Below are 11,232 nucleotides of genomic sequence, written 5' to 3'. Positions count from 1 at the left end.
GTCATGGACTTGCACATGGGTTGGCTCTTGATTCTATGGAATCAATGGTAACTAAAAGATAGGGTAGTTTTCATTTTCCATGACTCATGAAGAGAGCCCATTAGGAAATATTGGTTTCCAGGGTCTAATCTGTTAGCTTAAGCCCTTCAACTTTGCTCAGGAACACAACTGGGAAAGTTGACTGGGTCCACTAGACACTGCTTTTCTTAAAAGTTTTCTGGGGTTAGATCAGATTCATCTTTATTGAATCCAAATTGGTAATGCATCTTACTGACTTAAATTTCTGAGAAACTTCAAGTATCTTTGAAGCTGACGCTGGAGCCACATGCAGGAATGCAGAAGGAACAAAGTCTCTGCCCTTCTTGAACCTACAGAGAAGCACAACCTGGGCTTGTGGGTCTGCTTCAGTCAAAATCTAGAACGAGTCACATATTGTGCACTCAACCATGATGAGGTCTTTTATTGCATTTATAAATGTCCCTGGAGGCTATTACTCAAAAGGGTTCATCTAATAAATAGAACCAATAATTACTCTGTTTCAGATTGCTAACTATGTGTAACTTCAGCAAGAGGTCAAAAGTGTCTGGTTTGCTCAACATTTCCTCAGCATTCTGACACTTGTGATTACAGAATTAGGGTGCAGGTAGGGGTCAAGAAGTAGGGGGAATTGTATTAACTCAATCTCATATTGGGGCTGCCTTCTGAAAGCTGGTGTAGGTGAGGTGAGTGTGTTTGATCATTTGGGGGGGTACACTGCATAGTCCTGCTAGTTTAATCTCAGGTCCTTCTTTTGGGGACCTTTTCTTGCAGGGGTCTGGGCATGGATCCAGGTTTTAGAAGTTGTCAACATCTCATAGGAGCTACTTTATGAAGGGATCCAGGCTTCAGGAAGGAGGTGAGACTGCAGAAATGCAGTTCCATTCTACTTGGGCTGTTGGTTTTATATCCTTTGATCTTTTCTCAACCAAGGTGTCACTGAAGAAGACAATATGTCCCATTTAGATGGTTTGTTGACACTGTTACCCTACTGAAGTGCAGTGGGAACCAGGACCCATGGATGGCTTTGTTCGGAGTGGGAAAGAGCTGCTAGGTGCTATGTACAACTTAAGTAGTACTGGGAAGTTTACCTTTCCTCCAAAAGCATTCCCCTAATGTGTTCCAGTTAACAGGAATTCCACAAATGAGGCTTTATTTATTTTTACTTAAGCTGTTACTAGGAAATATCTGTGGTTTGGGCAATACAGTTAGTGCCATCATTCATTCAATGTAAGAATAAGTTTTTCAGTCAGGGTTATTGAGGCATAACTCACACACAGCAAAAACCTCCATCTTTCAGGTGCTCAGTACTGAGTTTGGATCAGCATACACAGTCATGAAACCACCCTTGGAATCAACATGGAGAATATTTCCATCACCCTGAAAGTTCCTTTTTTGTCTTCTAGAGTCCTGCATGTGGCTCCAGCGTCAGCTTCAAAGATACTTGAAGTTTCTCAGAAATTTAAGTCAGTAAGGGGAAAAAAAAGGTGAAAATCATCTTGCTGCCTTGCATTGTGCCTGGGTGGAAGTCCTTTTGTCTTCTAGAGAACTCTAGAAGCAGCCTTAGATGCCTTGTTTATGATGAAATCTCCCGTCCTAGCCCCCCGGAAACCACTGATCTGATTTCTGTTCCTTTTGTCTTTTTCAGAGTGTCATGGATATGGAATCATATGGATATAACCCTTCACTCAGCCCAGTGCATTGGAGAGTCCTCCCAGTCACCAATGGTACTTCGCCTTGCTGAACAGCAGCCCACGGTGTTTGTTACCCTGAGAGGGCGACTGCAGCACTGTAGAGCATCAACTTCTGCTTCACTCTGGCCCCTGGATTCTTCATCCCAGTCATCCTTCAGCTGTGGTGTTGTAGGAGGGCAAGTAGGAGGAGAATGCTTTTCTAAGGGGAAAAGAAAGGTGAAAATCATCTTGCTGCCTTGCATTGTGCCTGGGTGGAAGGCCTGAGGTGGTGAGGAGGTTGCCAACAAAAGAAACCAATTTGGACTAATGAGTAAGGGAATTCTTGATTGGAAGAATTTCCCCAGAAAGGAGAAAAGCCAGAGCAGGACTTAATGATTATCCTTTTGGGGCATCAGGAACAATTCAACCCAGTTTCGTTTGGCTCTTGAGTTCCACAGATCACGGTTCAGTATCCTGGGGGAAGAGATGGCCAGCTCCCTGGGCAACTGTTAAACTGCACACTCCAGGAGAGGTGGTAACAACCAAGGAAATCAGAATGCTGGGACCAGAGGATGCCAGAAACAGATGTGGACTACCCCAGAAAAATACCAACTCCCTGCCAAAAGGGTGGGTCTATCTGCAGAGATGATCATGTAGCCCTTATAAGTTTCCTTATAAGCCTTATAAGTTTCCTGGACCAAAGAATTTACCTGGAATACTCTTTAATGAATCACAATATTTATGAATATTTGGGCTGGCTTCAGGGATTTTCTCTACTTTCCAGAGTGTTCTTCCTTCTATGTTTATTCAGCATATTTTTATATTTGTACACACGCACACATGCATTTCCATGCTTTGGTGTCTGCTGCAATTTTAGGTTGTATCATCTCTGCTACCCTGAGAATTGCCTCTTAAGTAAACAAATGAAGGACTGACTGATCTGCTCAGCTCAGGGTCTGAGCCCTGGGCCTGGGAGCCACCATGGGACTCAGGAAAGCAGCCTTAGATGCCTTGTTTATGATGAAATCTCTTGAAGATCAGCCAATATTTCTCAGCCTCTGTATCCTGACTGTGAAATAAGCATGCTAGTGTTCTACTTCTGATTTGGAAAGCTGGGAGTTTTGTGAGAAACTTTTAAGTTGTTGAGAATATATTGGGAGGAAATATTCCTGGAATATCACGACCTATTAAAATGACAAGTTGTATATGTCCACTGTATGCTAATGGTCTCTAATATATTTTTCTGTATCTGTAAGAAGGTTAACCATGTTGAAGGATGCTGTAATGAAACTTGTCCCTGAAATGCATACTTAATCCCAAGTTGATTAAGTAGGAAGAAGGAAAAAAAAATACCCATTAGCATGCCATCTTTAACATTTATGTGAGAGTTTTCATGGATGTAAACTATGAGGAGAGGCATGTGAGATATGGTCCAGTCCAACCCATGTCCTACTGAGGTTTGCAGGAATGACCCTTCCCTAAGGTCACCAAACTGTGTGAGACACAGCTGGAAGTTACTCAGGTCTCCTTACCGTTTCCATTCTGAGTTCTTTCTTGAATGGGTCACTTTTATGATTTTGAGCATTACCAGACATTAACTACAATGGGCAGAACCAGATAAAGTTTGCAAAATTTCTCTAGCTTTTCCTTAATGGTTAGAAATTGGCCATTAGAAACAACAAATACATGTCAAGGATGTTGAATCCGTATATTATTTGAGCTTCAAACAGATGTGATAAAAAGACTGAATTACAGCAAGTCCTCAAAGTTAAACTGTTCCTGAAAAGAGTGGCAGAGAGGTCCAGGAGGGAATTAGGAAAATGTGGTCTTATGTGAATGTTTATGTTTGGCTGTAGTTCACCAAAAACGTAGGTCAATACAGTTCTCTTTCCAGGCTGTGTATAAGTTGGCAAATGATAGGAACAACATTTGCTTCTAATCACCCATCCATCTTAATAATGCCGAACAGATACAGGCAGACTCTTGCACAATCACCAGCATTTCATGATGCCAGAATCTTTGCCAATTTGAAAGAGGTCCTTGAATCCAGGGAGAGTTACATTTTTATGTTTTTGATCATGATCTTCTTGGAAGATACTTATTAGGGCCATTTGTTGACAACATTAAGAATTAACAAATTATGTTGTTAAAGCATAACAAAAGTTTAATGGTCTCATTAGAGAACTATAAAGTCTGTTACTTAAGAGAGAAACATTGTGGTGTTGGAAAGCAGGAAATATTTACTGAAGACTCTTTGGGGTCTAATTTCTAGAAATGAGACAAAGCTCAGCTATTGTGGTCAAAAGAATTTTCTTAAAAAACAGCAAAATCCTTGTATGTTGGAATTTTCTTAAAAAACAGCAAAATCCTTGTATGTTGGATGTCAGCACAGTCCCCTAATACCTAGGAATGTCATTCGTCATGTGTATGCATTGAGTTGATTTTTTAAGCTAAAAAAGAAATGTGGATTCTTGTAAGCAGTTATACTTTTTGATGTAGAAAAGAGGCCATTTTTGTTATTTGGGGCCTGGAGTGGGAAAATAGAAGCAGTGTGTATTGGGGAGTGCCCACCTGTTATTGCTTGTCCCCAGAGAAGGGACTTTGGGATCACACACAATTTCTAGTAGATTTTCCTTTCTCAGCAGAATTCTCCTTGCTGCTCTCTGCAGGAATATGTATGTGCCACTCTGCAGAAGTGAGAGAAATAGTACCATATTCATTAGTGGCCTGAATATGCATAATACATAGAAGCTGGAGTCTCAGGTGGTGGCATCCAGGTCTCCTAGGCAAGGCCAGTATGTGGTCACTTCCAGAGAAGAACAGTTCTGGAAGGAGGGACAGGTATGAAGTTCTTAATAATGAAAGAAACCATTTACTAGTTTTGGAAATCTACTGATCATTGTTATAAAAATGACTTGAGATAATTATCTGAAGATTTCAACCAAATTCAGGCCAAAGTGTGTTTAGGTCTGAATTCTCCAAATACTTGGGTTCCAGTGGAAAGAATTCTAGCTGGGTGAAGTGGTACATTCCTGTAAATACCAGCTACTCAGGAGGTTGAGGCAGGAGGATTTCAAGTTCAGCCTCAGCCCAGTGGCAATTTAGTAAGACTCTGTCTAAAGAAAAGAAGGAAAGAAAAAAAAAGAAAAACAGAAAAGGCAATGGTTTTAGTTCAATGGTAGAATATTTACCTCCCATGTGGGAGGTTCTAGATTCATCCCAAGTATCCACCACCCCAACCAGAAAAAAAAAAAAAAAAAAAAAAAGGAATTCTAAACTGGGAGTTGGAAGCTTTGAGTTGTTTAAGGAATATTTAAAGACACACTGTAGGTCCCTTTCTTCTTGTGTGTAAATTAGGATTCCTTACTTAGTTTGAAAGTATATGAATCTACCCAACAGAGTGGATGAATTTAGCTTTCTTTGTTAGGTGTGAACACACATTCCCTGTAGCAGAAAAACGTCAAGTTTGTGAAATTGCTACAACAGTAGAACCAGAGTGGACACAGGCCATTCTCCTTTGGGATGCTTCCAAATCAGCAAAGTCAAAGTCAACCCTAAAGGAGCCATTAAGAGGAGTTATTTGCTGGGGCTGGGGCTTGTTTTTTTAAATTCGGGGGGAGTTAAGGACTTACTTCATGGGGTCTTAGGTTTCTTAGGTTCCTTAGTTTCCAGAAGCTAAAGGGTTGGAGCGAGCCATCCCAGGGATGGCTGAAATCCTCTATTTCCTGGCTTACTCACAAGCTGCAGAGGCTCCATCTCAGTGTGAAGCAGGTAGGGAGATAGGGGTTTCCCTTGGCCCCTGACTGGGCAAGTTCACCACCCCGCCCCAGCTTCCTTTATTTACCAGAATAGTTCTATACAGAGAAAAGGAGCTTTGACTGAAGGGACCGATAGGAGGGCAGGAGACTTGATTTCTGACTGTGGAGAGGGCGTGGCAGTGTAGACAGGCAGGCAGGCGTCTTGGTGGTACATTTCTCTCCACTCCGTTGTCCATCGCCGGTCTGGAGGTTTACTAGAGAACTGGGGCAAAAGTGGCTGTAAAGCGCCTACACATGGATTGACTGAGGTGACGGAAACCAGGGTTCTTTGAAAACTTTCCCACTGAGCCCTCGCCCTGCAGCCCTATCTCTAGGCAGGCCTGATGGAGTGCTTCCCAACCCAAGCAGACCCCTCATCCCACCGGCAGAGCTTTGTCCCCCGCGGCCCAGGATCAGCCCCAGAGCCCCGAAGCCTGGTGTTTGCACAACTGGACCCCGAGCCCTTTGGCTGGGAGGGGCGCTGGGCAGGGGTTGGAGGATGGGGGAGGGGTGGCTCTGCCCTTGGCCTGGGGGACCATGTGGGCGCGGCCAGGTTCCCGGGCGGGTCCAGGCTCTCCACCCTGAGCTCACCGCGCCCCCCGGGAGGAATCTCGTTTTCTGGGCTGATGCTGGAAGGGACAGCCTTTGGAGGGCTGCAGAGCTCACACTGCTCAAGCTAAGGCCCAGGCCGGCGTCCTTCCTGAAGGGTCGAGCATAGTCTCTGAAGACCCGCGTCTCCGCTGCGGAGTGCGTTTCCTGCGAACTCTAGCTTCGCCTGAACCGAAAGCGTCCGTGCAACTTTCCGCGTTCCTTGAGAAAATGGAAGCTCATGCTGTCGCTTTTCTTTCCCAGCACCCGGAAACTGAAATCCCCGGGGCTGGAATGTGAAGGAGAGGTGGGGAACGAGCGATAGCGTCCGGGGACCCTCCTCCCCGCCCCCCGAGAATGATTGTCCTGTGTGTAGTGGCATAGGAGTTTGGAAGTGGTCATAGAACGCGGAACATGGGAGAAGGACTCCTGTGACCGTGGCAGTTCCCTTAAACACCTTGTAACCCTGGGAAGACAAAGAAGGGGACCAGAGGCCAGAGGGGGCCACGGTCTGTTGGACCAAGTGTTCATTTCGAAAGAAATCCTTCTTTCTTCCTTTCCCCTTCCTCCCTTCCTCCCTCCATTCCTCCCTCTTTTCTTCCTTCCTTCCTAGGTGAAGGCGGTTGTGATTTTTAAAACATCGCCTTTCCTTTTTTTACACTGCTGTTTCTGTGTTCTTTAGTGTAAACAAATTAGCATCTATTTTAGTAAAAGGTGAAAGATTTGTACTGTCTGAAGTCTCCCATTGCTGGACTCTTCAGTGTGTATATGAAGATAGTGGCTTTACAAGGACTTAAGAGCAGGCATCACTTTGCCTGTGTAGAGATGGCACACAGTTGGAGAGAAATGGACTGCTGCAATCAGAGGTGGGCAGCACCTGAGGCTACTCACTTCCTGCTGTCCTTCAGTCTTAGAGTGTTTTCAAGAGGAAAGCTGAGTGTTGAGCATGAAAATTTCAACCCAACGAACCTGTTGCCCCTTCCTCTAGTTGCTGGTCTATTTTATTTTCCTGTCTAATTATCAGCCATGTGGGTGCAAATGTCTACCCTTTTGTCATAATTCAACCCTGTTATTATCACTCTTTATGACTACTAAGTAGGTATAACCAAAATCAGTCAAGACTTGTTAGACTTAGGCATGGGCTTTTTTCTTCCATTTCTGCTAAAAGAGGGGCATCTTCAAATAGGTTACATTTTCTCTCTTCACCTAATTATGTGTAAATCCTAAGTAATCTTCCTGTATTGGGAAGAATAGTAGGACTGACAATGAGGCCTGTTTCCTGCCTCTAAACTTCTCATCATTTCCATTACTCTTTAGAATTTTGCAATCTATCTATACATTGTTTAGGGTCCCATTGCCTTTGAACTTATTGGAAAATAAGTGTCCATTGGTACAAATGATAGCTTCACAAATGAGGGGAGTGAAAAAAACAAAACAAACAAACAAACAAAAAACCCTCAAATTGGTTCACACCCAAATGAACCCTTGTATTCCTGAAAAGGTGGATAGTGTTATTTCGGATAAAAACACTGACAGTTAAGTTGCTCTTCAATCTGCTTGAAGACTCTTTGATGTGTATTGATAGTCATAGGCCAAGAATAAGTTTACAGCTTTTTGAACACAAATACAATGTATTTGAAAAATGTTGGTTTGAATAAAAGCTCAATCAGCCTCCTAAAGAATTCCTGGGGAGAGGGAGGCATGCACATCTTATCATTTCTCTGATAACCCTCAGGTGAGTACTTAGGAAGGTAATTGGTTTTAGGAAATCTCATCAGTGTATGGCCTATCCTAGAAATGTGTGTGCATCAGTGTTTGGTGAGGAAACCTGCTTCCACCTTTTACTGTGGAAAATATTTTGATCCCTGAATGATGTTTCTTGAAACTCAAACCTGAACCCATTTTGTGGGGTAAAGGCAGAAAGCTATCTCCAATCCATCACCACAAAGTGTATGTCAATTGTGAGTTTTATTAAAAAATAAGCACTATGCCTGGGTTTCATAAAATTTATACATGAATATGTACACAGACACAAATAAAATAATATTAAAAATAAAAATCACACTTGCTTTCATGTGGAAGTGGTCCTGGCACCCCACAAACATGTTAATTCTTCCTTTAAAGAAATTGCTTGGCCCAAGGAGACCACAGTTAGAGAACCACTAATAAAGCTGTAGCCGTTGCCTGCAACATTTTCAATTCAGGTTTCAAAAATATATAAATAATTTAATTACAAAACCCAACATTTTTTTTTTTTCCTCTTTTGGCACAGTGAAGCATTGGTCAATAGTAGAGAAGTGACGGAAGATTTTCTGACACCTCTCTCACACTCACACATGTGAATACCACATACGTACAGGAGTGGGGTCCAATGAACCCCAAACAGTAGTCATTATCATTTACCCTATGGAATGGTTCCCTGATGTGCTTTGGGGGGAGGGGAATAAATCAATAGAAGGTGCAACAAAAATAGGAATTAGGGGAGAGTCTGGGTAATAAGGAGAGAGAAGAAGTCTTTATAAGGGAGAGAGGACAGGCCTGGCCAAGAAATTAAAACAATAAAGAACTGCTTTGGTCCTCTGTAAAGTTACAAAAAACAAAGGAAAGTACTCTGGACTAAGTTACAACACTTCTATCAAAATGCTTTAACTTTAAGGCACGTTCGATGGAGCTTTGTTTTTATAAGTCTCTTTTTCTCTGGATAGAAAGTGCACAGCCCGTGAGCCTGCATTCTTCTCCCCGACGGCGCCCACAGTTGGAATTGCGGGGCTCAGCAGCAGGGCTCAGGCCAGAAGTGTCTCTACTGGATAGGGCAGGTGCGGGCCAGGGCCACAGGCCGAGGCCGCCTGCAGGGCCGCGGGCAGCCGCAGGGGGCAGTACAGGTGCGCGCCGCCGCCAGCCTCTGGGCCTCGGAATGGTTTAGCTGGGGTGGCGGTAGAAAGGGACGCTAGCAGAAGATGCGGGGATGGCGGCGGCGCTGCGGGCTGCGGTTCAGCCCCGCGCGCGCCCAGCAGCGCTGGTTCGCCCGCACCATATGCACATATTGGCAACAGGGCCCCACCGGGCGCCGCGGGTAGGAGGGCGGGGTAGGCGGGCAGCGGTGCGCAGGGCGCGCCGCCCCACGGCAGCTGTACCCCCTGCACCCCCGGGCCCGCGTCCTTGTCCCGGCGGCTGCGGAAGGGCTTGCTGAGGATGCTGTCGATGGCGAAGGAGCTGGAGAACTTGCCCGCGGGACTGGAGCGCCCCTCCTGGCGTGCAGGCGAGCGCGCTGGAGGAGAGGCAGGGGTAGTGGGCGCGGACGGAGGGTGCGCGGCATTGGGGCGGGTCGGGGCCTCCTCGGGTCGCAACCCCGGCGCAGGGGCTGTAGCCCGGTGGCTGAGGCGCTTGCGGCGGCGGCGGAAGACCCCGTCGGCGAAGGTGTACTCGCTATTGGGGTTCAGCATCCAGTAGTTGTCCTTGCCCCAGGGCCGCGAGGGGTCGCGCAGCACCTTGACGAAACAGTCGTTGAGCGAGAGGTTGTGGCGCACAGAGTTGCGCCAGCCGGTGTAACTGCCGCGGAAAAAGGGGAACTTGCCCATGAGGTACTCGTTGATTTCGGCCAGCGTCAGGCGCCCGCCCGCGGAGTCGCGGATAGCCATGGCGATAAGTGCGATGTACGAGTACGGGGGCTTGGGCCGCCGCGTATACGGCTTGCTGCGTGCGCCTTCGCCGCCCGCCACGCTCCCAGCGCACCGACCTGCCGCGCCGGCCTCAGCTCTACCTGCTGCCGCCGCCGCTGCTGCAGCCGGACCCTCGTCCTGGGCACCCGGGCCTCCGTCCGCGCTTTGCTCGCTGCCGCCCGCCGCATCACCGGCGCCACCGCCTGCCGCAGGGCTGTTGGCCGTGCAATCCCCGTCCGAGCCCAGGGAGTCGTCGCCGGCTGCCGACAGCGGGGACGGCGCGTCGCTGCCGCCGGCACCCTCCAGATCACTGCCGGGCTTGTCCCCGTGGGCCGCGCGGGGGGCGAACACCTCCAACTTCATGCCCAGTCCCCGCCCCGTGCCGTACCCTTTTCCTTCGCGCAGTCTTAGGAAGCTAGTGCCCAGGGGGCAGGAGAGGCAATCTCGGAGCTCCGTGTCCTGGCCTTTCTCTCCCTGGAGCCCTCCTTCGTCGAGACACACTTTCCCGAGTGAGAGTCCTCTTCCGCAGGATTTTTTTTTTTTTTTGAGGGGTTGTATGTTGGGTGGACCAAGAGGGGTGCAGGAGGAGTTGGGTAACCGCTGTCTTTAGTTCGAGGGTTACAGACTAGGGGTGAATGCGTTTGGGGGCTGCAGTGCCCGAGAGCGCTCTGGTGCCCGAGAGCGCGGGGCTTAGAAGAATTTCTAGTTGGAAAGAAGCCCGAGCATCTGCTATCCTATAAAGAGTTCAGGAGGGGTTCTTCACTGGAGACCAGGTCCCGAGCTGGCAGACGTCCTCGGGGTACGGAGATGTTGCCGGAGGGTGTAAACGCCACCCTTGGAGGAAGATCCGGCGTCTTCAGGCTCTAGCGCCGGTGGAGCCAAGTCCTCGAGGCCGCTGCACTCGCAGCCGCCTTCCCGCCCCCGGCCTCTGGGGCAGCATGTCCGCGCTGGCCGGCCGCAGCTGAATCTCGCCTCCACCTTCGGCCCGGCGCAATATAACCCTGCGGCGGCTCTGCGGGGGCGGGGCCTGGACTCACTGCAAGAGGGTGGGGGAACGAGGTGGCCAAGGTGGCCGCGGCTCCCCCGCGGGCGCGCACCAGGCGGAGGCCACGCGGCGGCGCGGCCGCAGAGTCGCCGGGCGCAGGTTGTTTGTTTTGGGTCTGGCCGGCCCCGCCTTCCTCCTCCCGCCAATGAGGAGCGTGCGCGCGGCTGGGGGTGCGTGTGTCTATGAGTGTGCGTGTGCGCGCGCGCTGGTGGGGCGGCTCCGCCCCTCCTCCTGCTTCTTCGCTCAGGTGTGAGTACCCGGCCTCCCGCGGCTAGGGAGGGGTTCCTGCGACCAGGAGTTCCCGGAGGCGATTGGGCTAGTGTGCCTGGCGGGGGAGACAACCTCATGTTATTCCTAGGGGAACACCTGAGAGGGCTGGGTCCAGCGGGGAGTAGGGACTTTGCTCAGGCCTGCGGCCTTTCTAAACTGCACGC

The 11,232-nt window shown here is 48.3% G+C and overlaps 1 protein-coding gene across 1 annotated transcript; it reads right to left on the bottom strand.

Annotated features, from left to right (window-relative positions):
• Positions 1 to 8,045: 8,045 nt before the first annotated feature.
• On the bottom strand, positions 8,046 to 10,897 carry Foxq1 (forkhead box Q1). Its single transcript, XM_047558363.1, has one exon. The coding sequence runs from the start codon at positions 10,114 to 10,116 to the stop codon at positions 8,878 to 8,880; it is 1,239 nt and encodes a 412-aa protein (XP_047414319.1). The 5' UTR covers positions 10,117 to 10,897; the 3' UTR covers positions 8,046 to 8,877.
• Between the last annotated feature and the right edge of the window lie 335 nt (positions 10,898 to 11,232).

Source organism: Sciurus carolinensis, chromosome 7 (genome assembly GCF_902686445.1).
Source record: "Sciurus carolinensis chromosome 7, mSciCar1.2, whole genome shotgun sequence".
In the NCBI taxonomy this organism is placed as follows: domain Eukaryota; kingdom Metazoa; phylum Chordata; class Mammalia; order Rodentia; family Sciuridae; genus Sciurus; species Sciurus carolinensis.
This window is presented reverse-complemented; position numbering and strand designations above follow the sequence as displayed.

What these genes read in the sequence shown, in the direction of transcription:
- Foxq1 (XM_047558363.1), bottom strand. Translation starts at nt 10,116, where the DNA reads ATGAAGTTGGAGGTGTTCGCCCCCCGCGCGGCCCACGGGGACAAGCCC.